The sequence below is a fragment of the Cyprinus carpio genome, chromosome A15 (assembly GCF_018340385.1).
Source record: "Cyprinus carpio isolate SPL01 chromosome A15, ASM1834038v1, whole genome shotgun sequence".
Classification (NCBI taxonomy): domain Eukaryota; kingdom Metazoa; phylum Chordata; class Actinopteri; order Cypriniformes; family Cyprinidae; genus Cyprinus; species Cyprinus carpio.
In genome coordinates this window covers 19,168,390-19,189,824 of record NC_056586.1, presented here as the reverse complement: position 1 = coordinate 19,189,824, position 21,435 = coordinate 19,168,390, and the positions used below count along the sequence as shown (strand labels likewise).

The window sequence follows — 21,435 nt, the reverse complement described above, 5'->3', positions numbered from 1 at the left end:
TCTAAACTAAAATGTGAATTTTGTTTGTTAAAAAACAGAAACACGTTTTAAAAAACAGTCATGGGACACAGAAATATACATATTTGCGGATTGTGCATTTCATTGTCAATTTGCATAACTGACGAATACAATTTAGCCTTTGAGTGTCTTTATTATTGCCGTTGTTGTGCACCAGAGGGCGCACTACCATAAAAACACGACATAATGCATTGCTTGATTTCAGTTCTGATCCTCTCATTTAAGATTACCTTTAGGAAAAGCTAATGTAAATTGTATAATTTAGTTCAACAATAAAAATAACATCAAACAAAAACAAACAAGCGTGCATTCTAAAATCATAGACAATCTGTCAATCATTCTCATTACAGAACTAAACCTACTTAAGCACATAGACATAAAAAAACACTAAGCAGACTTTTTCATTAATATTATTTATTGATCTATTTATTGCATGCACACTTTTTATACAGCAGACAGCAAAATAAAACCATACAAATAAAATCTTACAAGTCTGGGCTACATTCCCACTACTATGTACAAATATTTAATTTAAAATAATTTCTTATTCCATAAATATCTCTATTTCGTCTTATTGTACATACCTTTGAATGCTTGGCCATTTCAACAGACAGAATAGACATAATTCCATCTATAAAAAAACTATACTATTTATTTTATGATGATCAAAAATTGATGATCTTCCTTTTAAGAAAATAAATAAACCTTCTAGGAGCAACTAAACAGTAGAAAGACATTAGTAAAACCGGTCCCACTTTATATTAAGTGGCCTTAACTACTATGTACTTGCATAAAAAAATTGTATTGCACAACACTTTTGCTGCTATTGAGGTGGGATACGGGTAAGGTTAGGGACAAGTTTGGTTGTCTGGGTAGGTTTAAGGGTGGGTTAAGGTGTCAGGGATGTGTCAACAGTATAATTATAAATGGAATTACAGAAAGTAATTACAGATGTAATTACATGCATGTATTTTAAAAATATAAGTACAATGTAAAAACATGTATGTACACAATAAGTGCATTGTACCAAATGATTAACCTAAATGTAAGTACATAGTAGTTAAGGCCACTTAATATAAAGTGGGACCGTAAAACCAAACACCCCATTCATAAATAAGTGCTGGATGACCCCTTTATGCATCCAGGTCTCTCTGACTGTATCATTGCACTGTGTTAGAGACATTCTGTCTGTACGGATAAAAGCTGAGGCAGGGGTGCACACTGTGAAAACTCATCTTTTTAAGCATCTTTAAAAAAGCCACATTAACAGCAGCTTTCAGCTTTTATTTGAAATCAAAAGCAAGAACAGAACATATGTATCACCAATTAGCCGAAAGCACTGAAGTTTCACTTGGTTTGAGGCATTGCACATTTTCCCGTTACATGTATAATGGTAGACGCGGGCAGGAGGAGCCATTCATGGAGCTTTGGTATACCTTTGATGCTTGCAGTGATAGAGGCCCCATTTCAGAGGCAGGGGCGGCCCCTTACATACATAGTAGTGCAAAAAAGCGAAGGGTTTGATGGTTGAGGTGGTAGAGGCTTCAGACAGGAGTGGTGGAAAGAAGGCCAATGCCGGCCTGATCCCTTAAAGTTCTACTCAAAGGCTGATGCCAGTCACGCTGGAGTCAGGAAGGAAGGCAGTGATGGCCCGGTAGCCCTGTGCCCGTCGAATCATGTCTCGGATCTCGCAGTTGAGCTCAGTGAGTCGGTTGCATATCTCAGAGAGGTCTTGTTTTGAACCGACCAGGGCAAAGGTTCCTGTCTGACCCAGAGTTTGGTGCCGGAAATAGATGTTGAGTAGAGTCTGAATCTCATTCTCGGAGCTGCTGCCGAAGATGTCACTTGGCCACATTTTTCTGAAACAAAGTGATTAGAATTATTTCACGTAATTAAAATACAAAGCACTGTATATTACTCCACTGTTACTGCAATGCATATAACTCAATCATTTTCTATTCCTGAAGAGGTTATCAATAAATCAAAAATGTCAAGGAATAGTCCACCCAAAAATTTAAATTCTGTCATTATTTACTCAACCTCATGTCATTCCAAACTTCTATGGATTTCTTTTTTCTACAGAACACAAAAGAAGATATTTTGGAAGAACCAAACAGTTCAGTTTCCTATTGACTTCAACTGTATGACTTTTTTGTCCATACAGTGGAAGTCAATGGGAACCAAAACTGTTTCTTCACATTCTTCAAAATATCTTCTTTTGTGTTCCACAGAAAGATATGAATACAGTTTTTTGAGTAAATAATTACAGAAGTTTAATTTTTGTGTGGACTATTCCTTTAAATTCCATTATAAAACAATAAGCTGCAGTCATTTCTCTCAGTGGGAAGTTTACCTGCATTCCTGTATGTAACGGATGGCTCTGGAGAACTCGTTGGTTCTCAGGCTCTCTAGAATGGCCTGCACAGCAACCTCAGAGGAGCTGAAGGGGGATTCAGTGGTGGGTTCTCTCGGCTCAGCTGCTGACTCGTTGACCACTGAGGCTGCTGCTGCCCTCAGGTTACTTCTCAACTCACTCAACTCTCTGGATATGTTCTGCAGCTAAAAGGGAAAACATTTATATGTGAACATACATGCATCATATTAGCTATTTCCTGAGAAAAACGGAACCCTTTCAAAAAGATACAGTGTCGGTACCATAAGTTCAGGAGTTGGATTCTGTACGTTCTGCAGTTTTGCGTGAGTGTGAAAAAGTTGCCCACCAAGATTACAAAATGTTACTAAAACAGTGCTAATGTGACCACACCTTAAAACAAGTGAATGAATTAACACAATGTGGCCATAATTCAACTTAATTATTTAATAAGTTTTGGGAACAAATTCTTAATTTGTGGCCACAAGATCTTTTTTTCTGTGCATGTCATGTTCAGGCCTCCATACTAAATAAGATCTGCAAGCTAGACTTTTTCTATTCCAGTAAAAAATGTCTTAATCAAACTCAGATGATGAGACATTGATGTCAACATACCTCTGGTACAGAATTTATAGCCTGAACTTGGCCAATCAGTTTACAGTAAGACTGAAAAAGCAGCAGCAGCTGAAAGTGGAGTTTGTAGAGTTTTTGACAAAGCTCCAGTTGCTGTAAACAAAACATAAATAAAATTAACACAACTATCTCATTTAAAAGTTTTTTAAATCTTCTTAATATATATAAAAGAAGTTACTACACAAGAGTTGCAGCAAACCAAACAAGGATAAAAGCATGTTAACAAAATAGTGTTATCTTTTTAAAGAATAGAAGCCTGTGGAAAAACTTTGACAATATCTGCATTTAGAACAAAGGAAAAGAAGACATGAGGCCAAAAAGATTTTTTATAAAACTTACTGCAAGAGATTCCATTTGCTATAAAGCAGGCATTGCAAGACAAAAGGTGAGAAGTGAGAAGGAAGTTTTGAATATACTGTAGTGTGAATACATGCAGCCAACAGCGGCACAGGCAATATAAAGCATGAGCAATGGCTCCATCATGCATGAGCAGAAAAAGTGAATAGACAAGCAGAGAAAGAAAAAGGGTCACAAATATGCCCTCTTATTTTTATTTTTGCATGGGGACTGTGCTGGGTACAAAAAAACAACAACAAAAAAACAAGATGCAATCACTACCCATATGCCATTTTTATTGCTTTAACTGGTTACAACTTGAAGGGATCTTGAAGGGTTGAAAGTAGGTTTATGTAAGATTACATTTTAGAGTCAGGAAAGAAACTTTTTCAGGGTTTCTTTAAACTTCTTCAAAGCCCAGCAGAGAAAGACCCCTCATAGCAAACATAAGAATAGGGGGCGCTGTTCTGAAGTAACAGCTTGTGTTTGAAACAGGCTTAAAGTTATAGAGCAGACAGATAGAAAAGAGATGTCACTCACAGGGCTATCACAGAACAATTGAAATGCAGAAAATATAAAGAAGTACATTGAAATGGAATCTGAAACACATTTTGGTCAATTAATCTCGTATCTCAGGACCCAACAGACATTACAGTGGCATCAATCAGTGGACAATACAGCCATACCGAAACATTCACACAGAGTAATATATTTATATGTGTACATATATATAGGAAGTAAAGAAAGACAGAAACTCATGCACTATTTGTGGTACACCACCACACTGTAGTTTTAAGGTTGTGTCAAAGTATTAGATAGCTGAACTATTAAAGCTCCAGTTTGCAAAATTTTGAGATCTAGATTATGTGCTTAAATAATAATGACATTCCTTTATTAGTTTTCTTTGGAATTGCTGCCTATCTAACTGTTATGTTAAAAAGCAGATGTGTCATACCTTCTCTTCCGTTTCAGTAGGTTGATAGGTGATCACTCCATCTCCAGTGCATTTGGGGAAACTGGCCTTGCAGTTGCGTAGCCACTAAAAGAGTCGCAGGCAACAGTAAGTTATATAGAACAAGCTGTAGTGCTTTTTATTTACAGCTTCTGTGGTGAAATAAACAGTAAACTGCATTTATACTTATATGTATATATTCTTATTTCCTACTGTTCAAAAGTTTGGAGTCAGAAAATGAATTGATTTTATTTCCATATACTGTATATACACACATTACATACTAGAGATTTTCTAAATAAAATAATAATTAAAAAAAAAGAAAATTACACATTTACTGTTTTGTAAAATAACGCTTTATTGAACATACTGATATGACTTCCTCCTTTTTGTTGTTGTAAGTCTCTAGATACTCCTGCAGCTCTAACACACTAAACTTCATCTTCTCCAAGAGCCCGTAAGACACAATCTGAAACACACATTTAAGAGATACATTTTATAATAAGTACATTTCAAAATGGCTTGCACACATACACAGCGAGGGAGAAATTGAACAGAACACTAAGGATGGTACTGATTTGAGTTCTGGATATAGCATTGATATCATTCATATTCAAACAAGAAACTCACAGTGTCTGCATCGATAAACAACGTGGGACATTCGGAGCAGGATGTCAGCATCTGGGATGACCTTACAAACTTCGCTCCAATTCCACGAAGGCCGTCGCCAAGGTAACCAGCAGCGTCACAAGTCAAGGTGCAGAACTTGGCCTGTATACTCTGAAGGTCAGAAACAACATATCCTATTTAATCTGTCCCAGACCAGCATGTTGTCACTGCCAATAGAATATAATCAAAGACGTGACATGTCTTCTACAACTTTGGCACTACTGAGTTGTGGGCTTTGTGTGATGAACCAAAGAAAATCCAAGATAATGAATAAAATCAGCATCATTTAGCATTAACAACACAGCCTGCAACAATTAGAATGTTAGAAAAGTGTCAGTTGATTAATTTCACTTTTTTGTCATTAAGATAAGATAGATCTTTATTGAAGCTGCTTGGCAAAAATCAACATAATAAGGACCAGTGACAACCTATTGTACCTCTATTAGTTACCTGAAAGAGTGAGGAGAAGACTTGGAAGGTGTAAACCGCACATGAACCATCCGAGTCAGCCACCAACTGGCTGAGATGATTGCGCCAAGCCTCTTCGGCATCATCGCACACAGTCGGCTGGAAAGCGGCCAGGATGGCAGAGAAAAAGGGAGAGGGCGGAGGGGAGGAACGGGACTCTAGCAACAGCTCTTCCTTTTCCTCCTCTGTTTGTGCCACAGAGCTCTGCTGGTCTCCAAACCCACTGGAGGAATTGAGGGATAGAATTATGTGGTGAGGGAAAAAGTTTCAAACATCAGCTATGAGAAACTTGAGAAAAGTCTGACTTTTCCAGACTCTTCTACTAAAACTGAAACAGAATCATGTATGTTGGGAGTGTGAAGCACACATGCAGTACCTGGGAACACAACATGTCTCGTCAGTATAGAAGTTGTTTTCCCTCTGGGATGTGTCCGCTGTTAGGATGTCAGAACTACTGAAGGCAGGCGGCGACTCGCAAATGCAGAGTGAGATATCGTTCTCATTAGCAATGGTTTCTTCTTCTTCAGCCGAATCCTCAGCCTAGTTTTGGATAGGATTCACAAGAAGAAAAGCTTGTTAAGTATTTATCGCCAATGCATTACACATTCATCATACAATGGAAACAGCTGTGGCTATGAAAAAATGTATTATGAAAAAATATTATTAGGAAAAGATCAGATTATATGGCTGACTTTCTTTGAATTTTATTTTTTTTAAATACAGAAGCGATTCCCCCAAATGTCAGTTCCATAATTTACTAACTGCTAAACATTTTCTATCATCAAATATTTTTAAATTTTATCTAACATTTTAATTTATACACTGATTTAATTATTGCATTTATTATAATTTAAAATATATATTATATATACTTATATTTAGACAGAGGACAGGGTGGCTAATGAAAGAATAAAAAAGAAACATATTGGTCAACCAGCTCTGTAATTTATTTAATAAAATATATATAAATATATTATAAATAAATATTCACTAACCTTTTAAAATTACAACTCTTCATGCTGAGAATCTTTTCTCTTTTGAGTGCTTTTTTTTTATTAATTTTTTTTTTTTTAATAATGTCAAATTCATGTATATTTAGAGACCTTTAAAAAAAATTGGAGGACCAAAATTTCATTGGTCTGGTCTCATATTTATGGCCACAGGCAATGGGTACACTCTCTTTATTAGCACCCCTAGCATTTAGCATGTAAGTGATGTTACAGCTTTGCCACCCACAGAGAAGCCATACACATTGCCCTAGTGGCTCACCCAGAGCCTCTTTCTGAGACTGTGGTAGGCCTCAAAGAAAAAAAATGCGGTTAGCATAGAAATGGTTAGCAGATAGAAATGGGGAGCTTTTGAAGAGCAAGGATTACTTGCACTTCCATGCCGCTTTGCACATTAATCTAATGCCCCCATCCTAAAAAAAAAGCATGTCATAGAAAAATACTATCAGCAAACTACCACCGAAAATCTATCCATGCTAAAAGCAGAGCAAGACATATAAAGCAAGCACAGAAAGAGATTTTTTTTTCAACCGTGTTAATGGAAAAACTCCAGAACAGAAGTGCGGTATGAGTAGAAAAGTGTCTGCCCCCTAAGATCAGCCATTTTGAAGTTTTTATTCACCCGATGGTTCGAGCCCTCGGGTGCTGAGATCTCAAAGCTAGGAGTTGGGGTGGAAAGAGGAATTGGGTCAGCTTGAATGCTGTCAAAGGAGATGGGAGGGGAGTCCATGGGGTTAAGTTCCTCAGTAGGAGACAGGCTGACATTCTGAAACGAGAAATAGAGTTTAATTCGACATTATAGATATAAAATAGTTTTTAAATGTTTCTATAAAATAGATTTTATAGATTTATTATACATACTGTAAAAGAAACGTTTTTATAATAATCTTTTATCAAAAGTTTTCTGCCTCTTTTCACAATCCAAGTATCCAAATGGATTAAATCCTGTCTACAATATTTCCCAATGGATATCCTGTTTCATACATCACATTAAGTTAAGTAGTGTACAAAAAAAAAAAAAACAGAACAAATTCAACATTACTAGTTGTGAAGCTGAGAGAATCTGGCTGGCTGTGAGGGACTCTTCCTCAGAAGATTCGTCAGAATAATCATGGACGACTGGACACAGGCTCGGTGAACTTCCTGAGAGCCGGATGTCCTCCTCCACGGGTTGGGCTTCAGCCTGGTCCAGGCTGTCAATGGAACGCCTCCGTGCACCCCAGTTAAAGCTGTCAGCTGTCTCACCCTGTCAGAGAAAGAGTGAGAGAAATACAGAGTCCTCTGAATTGGTATATAGCACACAACCACTTTTCAAAATCCCCACAGTCATAGGCTACAGCAAGCTCTATATGTGAAGGTGCTCAGTCTTTGAGTTTGTTATATAAGGATATCTCTCCCTATGAAGGATTAACACAGTAGTGAAACATTCTATGTCTTGTAGAGTAAGTAATAAAGTGCCTGAAGGACATTTGCTTTGGAAGAGGCTCAAGTTATCACTGCAGCCACATGCCTTAACATCAGAGTCAAGAGTCAACATCCACATTTCTTCACAGATCCAGTTCAGTTCAGTCAGTGTCTAAGCTTTCCTCTAACAGGGCACTTAAACACTGAAAAAAGTTACTTTTACTACTCTACTTTAATTACTTTCTTGTAACTTGACCAATACAAAATGGTAAAGAAGCAAGAAGAAGTCTTTGATACTGATACACTGAAGGTTAGAACTAAAATATGATGGTTTTATAAAAACACTAGTGAAAATTATTCAGAAGAGAGAATTTATTTGAAAGGCTGAATCTGCCCTTTTACAGTAAGTGTCTCTGTGGCATTGCAGCTTCAGCAAATTGGTACAGTGACCTCAGTGAACTGACTAATGATTTCATAAGAGAGTGCAGACTAGAGATGGCCAAGCTATTAAAATGCAGACACATTGAAATATAATAAAAACCACATTTATAAATGCTACCCACCAATTAATTCTTACATTTTCTAAGATACAATACAGTTCAAAAGTTTGGGGTCTGTAGGATTTTTGCTAGAATTCTCCTATGCTCACCAAAGCTGCATTGCTTTGACCAAAAATACAGTAAAACAGTAATACTGTAAAATAGTACTACAATTCAAATTAATATATTTTAAAATGTAATTTTTTTCCTGTGATTGCTGTGGCAAAGCTGAATTTTCCAGTCTTTAGTGTCACATGATACTTCAGAAATCATTCAAATATGCTGCTTTGGTGATCAAGACCTTCTTATTATTGTCATTGTTGAAATAATATTCTTATGGAAACTGAAATACATTTTTTCAAAAGCATTCAATAAAAACAGCATTTATTTGAGGAGAAAATCTTTTGTAACATGCCTTTACTGTCTCTTTCAAACAGTTAAAAAAACAAAACAGTAGTGTAGTTTTAAAATAAATATTTAAAAAAAATAAATACATAAAAGTTTTATTAAAAATTCTGTGGTAAATTTTGCACATTTCATCAATGAGGATGAATATGTTTGATCTGTATCTTTCTGACTGTATCTGTCCAGTCTAAATGTGCACATTTCTAGGTAGAGTTATGGAAATGCATCACAATGCACAGAATGTAAATAAACACAATATCATCTTGTCCTACTGCAAACAGCACAACATTAGAGGATTCCTGGGCTTACCTGCATCTCCTTGATGGCACAGACATAAACAAGGAGAGGAGAACGTATTACAAAGAGTTAAAGAAAGTTACAGAAGTATTGCGCAAACAGTGCAACAGTTTATCTCTGACTGATACTTGGCAAAAGTTTAATGCTTTAGCTTTGCTTTCCCTAAGGGTCCACTTTACTGCAGTCAAAACAAAGCTCACCCAAGTAATTTGGAAGTCAAAAGATTTCACAAGCAAGAGGGAACTGATCATTTTGGTTTCGTTTTTTAAATATCTGCTCACCTCTCCATCTTCCAGTTCCACATCCAGGAAGTCAAAGTCCCTGAATACACGGAACTGCTGTTCTGAAGTGGTGTCGTCCATGTTTTCGGTGTCCCGTGTGCCGTCCTCAGAGGACACCAGACTGGGCTGGTGCTCAATCAGGTCCAGCTCCCCACAGGATGAGAAAATCACCTGTAGGAAGGGCTTTAGAATGATTTCTGACATATTTTCAAATATTTAATACTGGATGGATAACATATATGTCACTTACAGATGGGTTTTTGGTGAGTCCAACTTCTTGGCCACACAAGGTTAATACATTCACCAACTTCTCACGAGTTCTTTTCTAAATTGGAGTGAAATGACAAAAAAATAATAGACATTAAATTAAAAGTGTAAATAAAAAAAGTTTATAAAAAATATATAAAAATACAATTACATTGAAAAGAATTGAATTAAATTAATAAAAGATTCAATTTATCAAAATAATAAATAAGAACATTAAAATAAAGGGGATATATAAATGCAAATCTTATTTATGCACGGTTCTTCAGCAAATGTCAGAACTTCAAAGAGTGTATTTGTGAGTGCTCACCTGTGAGGACTGTGGTCGTTTCCAGCTGACAGGCACCAGCACGTGGTTGTTTTGGTAAGAGCCCGAGGATGTAGAGGAGGTACTGCGTGTCACGCTAACCCATCCTCCATTCTTCCCATCTTGCCTTGGAGAACCGTGAAGCTCATCATATCGCCGGCCAATCACCGGTGTCTAAAACACATACAATGGCATGCACCATTTAAGCCCAGGGATTTCACGTCTGGCCTTTTCTTTTCATGTCATGAGCTTGTGGCCCTCGGCCCAAAAGTCTTTATTCAAGTGCATTCCCTTTGCTAACGTCAAGTTGCCTCAGAACCCGACCAACTATTTAGAACCTGCTGGAAAAAGTGGACATCTTTTCTCAATGGTCCTGCTCCTCTGTGTCTTGTAGTGGAGCTTTAAAAAACAGAACTTCAATAAAGAGAGCCAAACAAAGCACGGGGTAATGTCAGGATTTTCATTATCGAGGTCACCTGCCCTTAATTTCTGGGATGGAATCGAGCATGTTTTGAGTTCCCTGACAGTTTTGAGTTTTTTTTTCCTGCTGTCTCACCCATTTGCTAGAGGCTAAATACGGTATGTTCCAGAGGTATTTGACAGAGGGCAGAGGAGTCTGCTTTGAGACTCTAGAAGGGCTGATGCAAAGCGCCACAGCCAGACTGACATCATTTCCTGGAATTCGTGCACTACACAAATAGCTCCCACAAATAGTTTGGTTCCCACACTTTAATGAAGCCAGGTTGTTCATATTTCCATCAAGATTTAAAACAGAAAACCTAACCTTCTGAGTTTGCTTAAAACTAATGTTACAACAAAACAACAAAAAATGCATGACTCCACCTTGGAAAATGTGGACAAATCCAACGAGGATGCCAGCATTTGGTGGTTCACTGGCATGGCTCACTTTTACACACTATGTACCATCACTTAAAGTACACCACCAATTAAAAGAACAACTTTCTCTTTTTTTTCAATAATAATAATAATAATAATAATTTTAAATGATAATTTTTATTTTTTTATTTTTTCTTGTGTTGTGCATTTAAAAGTACTATATAAATTAATATAATATAATATAATATAATATAATATATTATAATATAATATAATATAATATAATATAATATAATATAATATAATATAATATAATATAATATAATATACATTTTAAATCATCAAATTATAAAAGAATGCAAATGGAAGGTAACAAAAATGGTACCAAAAATGTTTAAAACCATTTTTAGCTCCTTTAAAATCGAGCTATATCCAGCTGCAGACTGCACCAGCAGTTTCAGAACCGCAGCCACAGAACCGGAAGTGAGGGGTGGAGTTATTGACAACCGGAGAGCACGGTGAGTAGTCTGTAATGTTTTTGCTATCATATGTTTAATAATTATTGTATATATTACGTTAAACATTTATCTGCTAAGTACTTTATGTGTGCTTGGCTTTATTATTTTATATTGAAGCTTGAATTTGTTGTAAAACTTTATAGTATATAACTTTTTTTCTGTGGATATTTAGATTAATTTTCAGATGTATGTTGTAAATGGGCCTTGCAGTGAAGTTTTGAAGATGTTTATTATTCATAAAAATAAATAGTTTGCTTTACTTTCCTCTGTTACTGTATATGCATTGTTCGTGTGTTAATATTACCATATAGTTTAGTTATTTTAATCCCATTTGTCATCACTGAGATAACTGTGTGTGCCTTCATCTCTTGTAGAGACATGTAAGGATTCAGAGAGGTGACACATTACCTGAGCTGCAGCAGTGCAACAAGTGCTACAGTAATCACAAGCAACAGTATGTTTAAGCCAGCCAAACTGGTCAGATTAAAAAGTCATCTTCAAATCCACTTTAACAAGGCAGTTGTCTGTGGAGGTATGAATATCTTGAGTTGTTTGTTTAATATACTGTATGTACTTACAATATATTATTGCATAATAGTTATCCTGTGTACTTATGTATTTATTTTAAGCTATACTATACATTTTTGAAACCAATTATTGGTGTGATTATTTAGTTGTTAAATAAGGAGCAAGGAAGGCTTTTTTGTGCCATTTACAGGGAGAATATTCTTATTTTTTGTTGTTTTCCAGAACATCTTGTCTTGGGAGCACCCTTTGATCTTACATCTGTAAGTAGTTATTAGTTAAACTAATTGACCTTTATGATGTTGTTACAATTGATATTTAAAGATTTCTCTATGTTTGTGTCTTCCAGTATGACATTCCAAAAATCCAGAGATGGTAGACTCTTATTCTTCTGGAGAACTTTGGAGTTTTCACTGAAAGGTACTGCACATTTCCTCCAGCCTACCATTACATTTGCACCCCTTCTGACCAATTTGAAATTAACCAAGATACATGTATATTACAGTGCAGAGGCCCTACAAGAGGCCCTTCCAAGTGGATAACAGGCTACGCCTGTGAGGTATGTCTCAAATCAACCTACCTTTCTATCTATCTATCTATCTATCTATCTATCTATCTATCTATCTAACTATTATATATATATATGTGTGTGTATTTTTATGTGAAATGGCTCCATTACAACAGACATCTGTTCAGGGGGCCAGTGGAAGAGCGTCATTTCCTTATAATAGAGGACGAGGACAAGGACAAGGCCCTCAACAATCTCTTGGAACAATCAGAAGCTTCCAGAGTGCCCTTTGTAAATTTTCATGCAGGATTGTCATGACAAAATTGGCTTAATAGTGAATTGCTCATTTTATAAACTTCAATTTAATTATTGTGGACATTTTGATTGTTACTTTTAAAATTATGCTGCTGTTTGTGTGTGTGTGTGTGTGTGTGTGTGTGTGTGTGTGTGTGTGTGTGTGTGTGTGTGTGTGTGTGTGTGTGTGTGATGCATTTTTTGTTTTATTGTTTTATTTTTTTTTTATTGTTGTTATTGTATTTTTTTTTTTGTATGCCCAGAAGTTTCAAACATTATTTTTAATATCACAAACAGGAAATAACTTGCATAATACAATGAAACGAATAACTGTAAACAACTAAATTACACAAGATTAATGTTTTTTAAATGCTTAATATATCATTATAAAATGCATACATACATAAAGTATGACTTGACGTGTGTAATAAAAACAAATTACCCCTTAAAAACCGTAAGGTGGCGCTACTCTGTTAAGAACGTAAGCCCCGCCCCTCACTTCCGGTTCTGTGTTTGCGGTTCTGTGGCTGCTGGTGCTGCGGGTCTGCAGCTGGATACTATTGTCAAAATCACCACCCTGTCCTTACATTCCAGCTGCACACTCATCCTCTTACCAACTTTATGAGGTGCATCCTGTGATGGTTTTTAAACAGCACTGAAAGAGTTTACATGCATGCTGGATAATTTTTGGTTGCTACAAATCTGATTTCAGGCATTTAAAGAGTAAGCCTCAGGGTTTTATAGATCATGAAAAACAAATTCAGTGTCAAAATTTTTGACTTGTACTGTTTAATGACAATAAAGAAAGTAAAACAGACACAAAAGGCCAGAAAGGCTTGTCATACCTCTGAAATGTCAAAGTGAAAGTCAAGGGTCTTTCCAGGCAGGGCTTTGGAGGGTGTGTCCCAAACACACCTGACATCCACAGTGGATGCGTTACTCTGCGGGGACAGAGGCGAAACCAGACTAGCTGAGCGGGAGACCACCAGCTTTAATATGTTCAAGGCTTCCTTCCAGTGTGCAGTCTAAAGTCACAGAAACAAACACAAAGCAGAACTAAGTTATTCTCAAAGGACACATTCAGAATCTTGCTCACCTCCCAAAGCATTACATACAGTCAATCCATCTTCACGAGCAGTAGCTGACTCTTCCTCTGCTGAGATAAACACACGAGCCCGGCGAGAGAAGCAGTAGTTCAGACGAGCGTCTTTGCTGTGAGGCCACACTGAAGGCCTCAGTAATGTGGACAGCAGCCAACAGGACTGACTGTTTATAGACTGCTGCTGGGTGTGTCTTTGGATTTATAGCCCTGGCATAAGGTCCTGTTTTTAATTCTCTTTTTTTTCTCCCACCGAAGGAAGGGTTGAGAGATGGAAAACCAGCAGTATTACCAAGGATGTAATACAGCTTGAAGCTTTACAGATGAAATGGTATAAAACACTATTATGTCATGAGTAAATTTAGGCTGAATGATACGAGCCAGTTAAATGCGATCATTGAGGATAATTTTAGAAGCGCCCACAATAAATATTTTGTGAAAAGCTTTAGAGTGTAAAATTATAACTGATTAGTTATATCTTTATGTTATGTTTCCTTTAACCATTCGACTTTAATTTGATTCAGATTTACAAGCTCTTGATTCTGAACCGGATTATATTTCAGTTATAATGTCTATTTTGTTTACATATTCTTACCATTATTTTACAGTATAGTCTATTTATTGCATCACATTCAATACACACTGCAAATTCACATTTACAACTATAACTTACTACTTTTGAATGCACTGTTATTGTTTTTATAGGTATTGTTAATTAAAACTTGAACTATTAAAAATGGGTTTTGTATATAAAATAAAATAAAATAAAATAAAATAAATATCAGCTGAAAAACTTAAGCTTAAAAAAATAAAAATTGTAGCTTTGGCAAGTAACTAAAATAAAAAAAGTTGAATTTAAAATATTAACATTACAAAAACTGAAAAAGGTAAAAAATTTAAAAAAAAAAAGAAAAGAAAACTTATCAAAGCGCATTACAAAATTAAAAACTGAATTTAAAAAATAACTGAACATGCTAATTCAAAATATTAATAAATACTACAATAGTATATAAAATACCAGTATTTTTTTCAGAATAGTATATGAATAACATTGTATTGTAGGTCTTTATGGTCAAAAGCATCTGTAAATGACTACATTTTAATAAAAGCTGTGGAACAAATTCCATAAATAAATTCTGTATTGATAAGTTAAAGGAGTCACACCTGAACAAACTTCTCTATGGTTGTTAGAACCTCCATGTTGAAGAGTTTGGCTTGAATAGCACTCAGGTCCATGTGACTCAGTAGACTGTAGATGATTTGCAGAAGGGTTTGTTGCATGCTGGGTAATCCTTTCTCCAGCAACTGTTTACAAAACATGGAAAGTATTAGAAAGTTTTCCTGAACACAATGTATGTGTATGTTCACATGCCAGTCTTGTTTATCATACTTTTTTCCTTCAAATTTCAAAAGTCGTAAGAGTAACTTTTATTTGTGGTCTTCCTACCTCCGCCATGTAAGTAACCATGCTGAGTGTGCTGTCGCTGAACGCTTCATGTAGGTAGCGGCACACCACATTGACCCAAGAGAAGCAGTCACGGGTATAGGAGTGCATTTTGTACAATGTCATCACATGGGCAAGGTTGGACAACTTGGAGTTCTTTTCCTCAAGGCAAACCTGTCAATCAAATTGAGTGATTTTCAGCAAACAAATGTGATGCAGATTCTCTGATTAACTATAGTGCATTTATAGTGCGGTTGAAGGTCAGAGTAACAGAAACAGACCTGGGAAATTCTCTCAGCCACGTCCTTACAGAATTGAGTAGGTGAGTCAAAGTTTAACACAAGATGGGGGATGAGGCAGAGCACATTCAATGGGAAACCTGAAAGATAATAGCAGATTTGCTTTCATAATCCCACTTAAAATGAGGGATGGACAAGAATTTGGTGGATTAATGGAGAATTATGTTAGTAAAAGATACATTTAGCTGGTAGTAGAAACAAAAAGGTCTACCTATGACTTGTGAGGTGTCCACCACAGGTAGGCGTGAGACGGGCGTGAGCTGGCTGAAAATCTCCAAGGTGAGTTCTGTAGTGTTTGCAGAGGTGAAGCCCTTCAGAAGCAGCTGCTGAAGCCCAGAGAACTCCTTCCATTTTAACTGGATCTGGATCTTCTCCAGCTTGTCTCTGTATTCCTGCTTATCCAATGAAATGTGGCCTAGCAGCTTCCCTAACAACCTGAGGGACATCTGGTACTCAAACTCAAAGTCTGACTCCATTAGTGACACCACTGCCCAAAAAATGCTGGCCAGCAGGTTGCGAGGATGGTTGGCATTGGTCGGGTCGGTGGAGACCACGTTGTCTCTAGAGGATGATGAGGACAGGGATCGGAGCTTGGAGATATTGCTCTGATGAAGGTGGATGCGGTCCAAGGTGGCACTCCGGGGAACCTCGGATGAACGTTCAACCTCGCCGAAGCGCTTGGGTACAGAGTAGCTACGCTGGTGGCGTATTTGCTCAGAAGCAGTGCCTGATCCTGGGATCAGGTCCAGCTGACTGGTACTTTTACGGTTTAGTGTTAACTTGCTGCTGGATGGAAGATCTGGTGAAGATGCCCTGCAGGAACACAGACTGATTACAAACAGGCAATTAAGCCTCTTGAACGTTTGATGCTGAAGTTAGAAGATTTAATCCTATAAAGCCTACTTTACCATATTTCATACGCAAATTTCAAAGGCTTCTGAATAATCAACAATTATTATCAAAACTTAATGAAAACTACTACTGATAGTATGATTGGGAACTTACCGTAGTATGACAAAGAAGTCATTGTTCTTCAGGCACTCAGCTAGATTATCCACCACTGACTCAAGAGTGAGGAGAAGCTCCATTACATAACCCTGTGGAGAAGATGCATTCTAAGTTTCTTGGCTCACTGAATCAGTCAGAACTGTCATCAAAGAACCAGAAGCTCACCTGAACCTCCTCCCCGGGCTCCCCGACTACCTCCACCAAGCGTGAAAGCAGGTCGGACACAGCCAGTGCTGAGAGGGGCTGCCGTAGAGCTCTGAACACCTGGAAGGAACGTCCAGCGTAATGTCTGGAAGAGCTGCACAGAGCCATCTGCAATGCCACTTCACTCAACTGCTGCTCAAGCCCAATGTCTACAAGCAGACAGAACACGTGGTGTGCAAACACAAGGACAAAAATTAAAAACAGCAATTAAAATTCACCAACTGCACCCAGTTAAGGTGGAATGGCTGGAATGACTAAAGACAAATGTGACTTACCTGATTTGGACTCTTTGAACACAGAAACTACATGTCGCAGGAAGTTGGTAAGCTGCTCGGTACTCTTTGAGTGTTGATTCTTAGGAGTGATGTCTTCATGGCTCCACAATGGTCCAAAAGGCCTAAAGAAACCACAGAAATAATTATATAATCTCTTACATACGCAGTATAAATTGTAAACGACAGGAAGAGCTACTTTACTTTCACCTTGACAGCAGTGTGATATGTTTGATTATTCCTTGCTTGTGGCAAAAACTGCCACTAGATGGCAGAATAGGCCAAAAAATTCAATTTTACCTGAAAACCAGTTTCTTAAAAGTTGATCTTTCATCAATCAAAACGTAAAATAAACTAAATAACCAGGCAGCAATTGGTGTTCATTAAATATTTTAAGCATGCATGATGAACATGCATGAAACCTTGTAGAGATGAGGTGAGAAATAGTTTGAATCAACATTTAAATGAAAAAAGGGTTGTTTTCCCTCCTGTACATACTGTATAAACCTGTTCACACTGGTACCTCAAATCCAGCTTTTTCCATATCCAATTCAAATCCAAATTATTTTCTCTGTTGACCATACATTAGCGGTTAATACCATAATAATCATTTTATTACTTTCAGTTATCAATATTTCTAGTAATTACTTCCAGTTACTGTAAAAGAACTTGGTTGTGTGTAAATGCCTTCATCATTACTATGACAACCAAAGATGTTGGCAGAAAATAACTATACTCCAAATACCATACAGATCCACCTGATCATGAGCAAATAACAGTGCTTCCAGTCTTAAAGATGGGATTTGAAAACCATTCTGGAATTGTCTGCAGTGTGAACATAGTCTGAAAGAACCAACACCAGCACCAACATCAGACGGACACCCTTTTAAACAACACCCGAGTGAGAACCACTCTGATGTACAGTAGACTGATGAAATGCAACATACAAGTCTTGAGTGATGTCAGATGTAAGATGTATGAGATGTGTCATTTCCTGAATCAGTTCCTGAACAGCTCTGGAATATTAACACCAAATGACCTTTCATTTTAATTACAGAACAAGCAAAAGACAAGTAACGTTGCACATTTCACACTTAGAGGCTATCTGGACCCTATTAAAATTTATTTAATAGTTAAACACTTTAAATATAGGAAGTTATTTTCAATATAAAAGCATTAATTTCTTTTAAAAAATAAACAAAAACAAAAATGACCACAAAATGTTCTAACTATTAGTTCTTGTACCTGGTAGTGAGAAACTCAATGAGTTTGCTGCTCTTCTCATCATCTTCAGTGCTGCTCTCCATTTGCTCCACTTCTTCCTGGGCCAGGTGAGGCGGGTTGGAGCTGCTGCCTACAAGGCTCAGGCTGGATGAGGCAGAGGAGGAACTGAGGCCAGAATCTGGAACCGGAGATGCCTGGCCATTCCGCAGGAAGTCCACACCACCTGAACATCACATGTAGGGTAAGTAAAAATGTTTGGGAAGGAACCCTCATTTAAGCTTACTCCACTGAAATATTTGAGCATGACAAACAAATAGGGTGATAACATTCCTAAATGAGCCAAATCAAAGAAAATTAAAGAACAATATTTTGATCACTATGCTGTTATGACAAGGGTTGGCAAATCTTATCAGCATCATTTTGACTTTGCCTAGTGATGCTTTAACAGCATGGAGACCACCGTCTTGTGCAAACCAGTTCTGGGTCCAACAGATGGTCCCTTTGGAGCAAGAAGATAAAAATAGTCCATAGGAATGCTCTTATCAGACCTTTAGATGATCTGTGTATATATAATTGTTTTTGGCTGCACCTCTAAAAGTTGCACAGATAAGAATTCTCACCCCCCCACCCCTCCGCAGGATTTCAACATGACTGCACTCTCCAAAGCTATGTGTCAAATGCCAAAGCCAATGAGTAAGTGTTCATGCAATGAGGGTGTGATAAACAGGATTCATGAAAAGTTGCTAAATTTGTCTTATTGAAGGCAGAATTTCACAACATTTAATAAAATGTAGAGCTTCACAGAGTGTCAAAGCATTCATCATTGAATTTGCCCAGGTCTAAATATATATATATAAAAACATAGTTGCAAAATAATGCAGCTGCAGCATAAGTCCAAAGTACTTGAACCTTATAAAGTTGCATGTATCATATTTGATACATGGATTTTGTAGACCTCTACATCATATATAAATAAATAAATGATAAATACATTTAAAAAATAATATAAAATTTTATTAAATACATTTTTGCTGTGTTTAATAAATGACCGTATTATCCTGATCATCACATATAAAGCATTTTTTGACATATTTAAATGTTACGTCTAGTACCTGTGTAGAACTCAGGCTGGTAGATGGGTTTGAAAGTCAGGCTCTTGTTGCTGTTGGCATCTCTGGTGTTTAGCAGAACTGAGGCAATGAGGCTGAAACTGTTGTTGCAAGACAACGTGATGAGAAGGTGCAAGAGGAGCCTCTTACAGTGTTCAAACACCTCCGGGCGGTAGTGGTCCATACCTAAAAAAGAGTCACATTCTCAAAGTTAAAGGTACTTACACTTATTCATTATTGTTTGGGTTCATTTGGGGGAATTATGAAAGGGATACGTGGGAATATCTGGTTCTAGCCTTTGTTTTTTTGAGTCTTCCAACACCTAAATGATGTTTTGATTTCAGCTGAATAATGTTCCCTATCCACAGGGATACAAGTATTTCACATATTTTTAAAAAAAGATAAGGTTGGCCCATCCTGCATGTTCAGGAGATAGCAGCTACTGCTTTCACTGACAACATTGTTCTCATAGCAAGCCAAATAGTTATAGTCATAAGACACATTGAGGTATGCAATGATTCAGATGAGATTAGATAAAAAAAAAGACAAAAGCAAATCCATTTTGGATAAATATGCCATGTACTACAGTAAAAGCAGTACATTTCATCTGATTACACCTGACTCGAGCACTGTTCTCAATTGTGATGAGAACAGAACAGGGGCTCTACTGACCCAGGAAACAGGCATGGAGCAGTAGAGGGAGGTGCAGGGCCCAGTCTTCCTTCACGCTGTGATCCACCACCAGCTCCGTCATGAAAATCACTGCTATGTTACACCTGCACCATACAAAACACACTGGTCTTTCAGTGCATCAACAAAAAACACATACCAGCAATGACCTTTCAAAAAGAACAGAACATATCCACAACTGTGACTGACTGACAAAGCACATTTTTTAAAGGGAGTATGTTGGTTTTGTCATTACATTGATGATGGCCATTGATATCATAGTTCCTGAGCAGACATTCAAAGGAACATTGGTAACATGTTATCATGGTTTTTCGGGTCAGAGGGACTCTGACGACAGCACTGCAGTTTCTGATCATCTATTTTCCATCTGTCTGATAATTGCAGGGTGACGTGCTTAAAGATTTCAGGATTACATAAGAATCAAGTCTTATGATGAGAGATTAAATGTAACAAGTCAAGTACCAGTGCTTTAAAACCTAGTGTGCAATTCTAGTCTGGGTGGCCCAGCAGACTTCGACATTCAATCTAAATCTGAATAAAAGGTTTTATACGTAATATAAAGTATAGATTTATTTTGTTGCTTAATGGCTGTTTTATTGTAACAAAATAAATAATTTAATTGAAATAATGTACTTTTTTGTAAAAACACAATAGTTTACTTACAATGGAAGTCTATAGCACAATTGTACTGGAGATTTAGAAGTACAGATATATGATAATCATTTTTTTGTTAAAGAGTTTTTATAAATCATGCCATTTCCTGGTATGTTTGTGCAGCTTTACATGATCACAGCATGAACTGAAAGATCAGTTATAAAAATCACACAAACACTCTTCCTCCATTCTCCTTCAGTAATAAGTATTTATATAGTGTTTATGAGTTATGGTTACACTTTCGGAAAATATGAAAACTGCATATTTTAGACTAGATAAAATTAAATAATAAAATAATATACAATAATAACATGAAAAATAAAATAAAATTAAATTAAATTAAATTAAACATGAAACTTTAGGAAACTCCAGAAGTTTGACCTGTGGAGGGGTCCTCGTGGGGTGACTGTTTCAGGTAAATAGTCAACCAGTGGTGCCCAGCAGCCTCCATTAACTGGCATGGGAAGAGGAAGCGGCTGATTGGTTTCCAGCACACTCATAAGCCACATGGCATACGGTGGGAGTGGCTCACCTGCAGGCAAAGCAAAAAGGGTCAAAACAACACGCCATCCATGACAGATATGCCTTTCATTCGTGAGACTTGCAATAAAACTGGAATTTACCTTCAAAGCATGAATGGTATGCAGACAGACAAACTCTATTACAGCCATACCTCATGTCTAATGCAATCATGCTCAAAAACCATTAAGCTTAAGCTATTTCAAACTGAAATGTATTAATAGAGCCGGCTATCAGAAATATCTCAAATTCAAGACAGGTCTTAACTAATTTGCTGCTT

The 21,435-nt window shown here is 36.9% G+C and overlaps 1 protein-coding gene across 7 annotated transcripts in view; it reads right to left on the bottom strand.

Annotated features, from left to right (window-relative positions):
- Positions 1 to 1,566: 1,566 nt before the first annotated feature.
- Positions 1,567 to 21,435, bottom strand: part of LOC109104098 (protein furry homolog) — a 51,160-nt gene continuing 31,291 nt past the window's right edge. For 2 of the 7 annotated variants that reach the window (XM_042771374.1, XM_042771375.1), the window contains exons 37-63: positions 21,018 to 21,168; positions 19,965 to 20,068; positions 19,296 to 19,478; positions 18,205 to 18,406; positions 16,963 to 17,084; positions 16,649 to 16,836; positions 16,481 to 16,572; positions 15,687 to 16,288; positions 15,458 to 15,555; positions 15,180 to 15,350; positions 14,897 to 15,037; positions 13,479 to 13,658; positions 9,955 to 10,125; positions 9,631 to 9,705; positions 9,381 to 9,551; positions 9,112 to 9,120; positions 7,497 to 7,700; positions 7,077 to 7,220; positions 5,824 to 5,987; positions 5,430 to 5,670; positions 4,941 to 5,090; positions 4,681 to 4,779; positions 4,314 to 4,397; positions 3,362 to 3,379; positions 3,005 to 3,115; positions 2,372 to 2,577; positions 1,567 to 1,877 (exon numbers count right to left, since the gene is read on the bottom strand). In XM_042771374.1, the coding sequence (XP_042627308.1) occupies positions 1,619 to 1,877; positions 2,372 to 2,577; positions 3,005 to 3,115; positions 3,362 to 3,379; positions 4,314 to 4,397; positions 4,681 to 4,779; positions 4,941 to 5,090; positions 5,430 to 5,670; positions 5,824 to 5,987; positions 7,077 to 7,220; positions 7,497 to 7,700; positions 9,112 to 9,120; positions 9,381 to 9,551; positions 9,631 to 9,705; positions 9,955 to 10,125; positions 13,479 to 13,658; positions 14,897 to 15,037; positions 15,180 to 15,350; positions 15,458 to 15,555; positions 15,687 to 16,288; positions 16,481 to 16,572; positions 16,649 to 16,836; positions 16,963 to 17,084; positions 18,205 to 18,406; positions 19,296 to 19,478; positions 19,965 to 20,068; positions 21,018 to 21,168 (4,340 nt within the window). In that variant the 3' untranslated portion in view covers positions 1,567 to 1,618. The remainder of the gene's footprint in view (positions 1,878 to 2,371; positions 2,578 to 3,004; positions 3,116 to 3,361; positions 3,380 to 4,313; positions 4,398 to 4,680; positions 4,780 to 4,940; positions 5,091 to 5,429; positions 5,671 to 5,823; positions 5,988 to 7,076; positions 7,221 to 7,496; positions 7,701 to 9,111; positions 9,121 to 9,380; positions 9,552 to 9,630; positions 9,706 to 9,954; positions 10,126 to 13,478; positions 13,659 to 14,896; positions 15,038 to 15,179; positions 15,351 to 15,457; positions 15,556 to 15,686; positions 16,289 to 16,480; positions 16,573 to 16,648; positions 16,837 to 16,962; positions 17,085 to 18,204; positions 18,407 to 19,295; positions 19,479 to 19,964; positions 20,069 to 21,017; positions 21,169 to 21,435) is intronic. The other 5 variants (XM_042771376.1, XM_042771377.1, XM_042771378.1 and 2 more) reach the window with 3 other exon arrangements.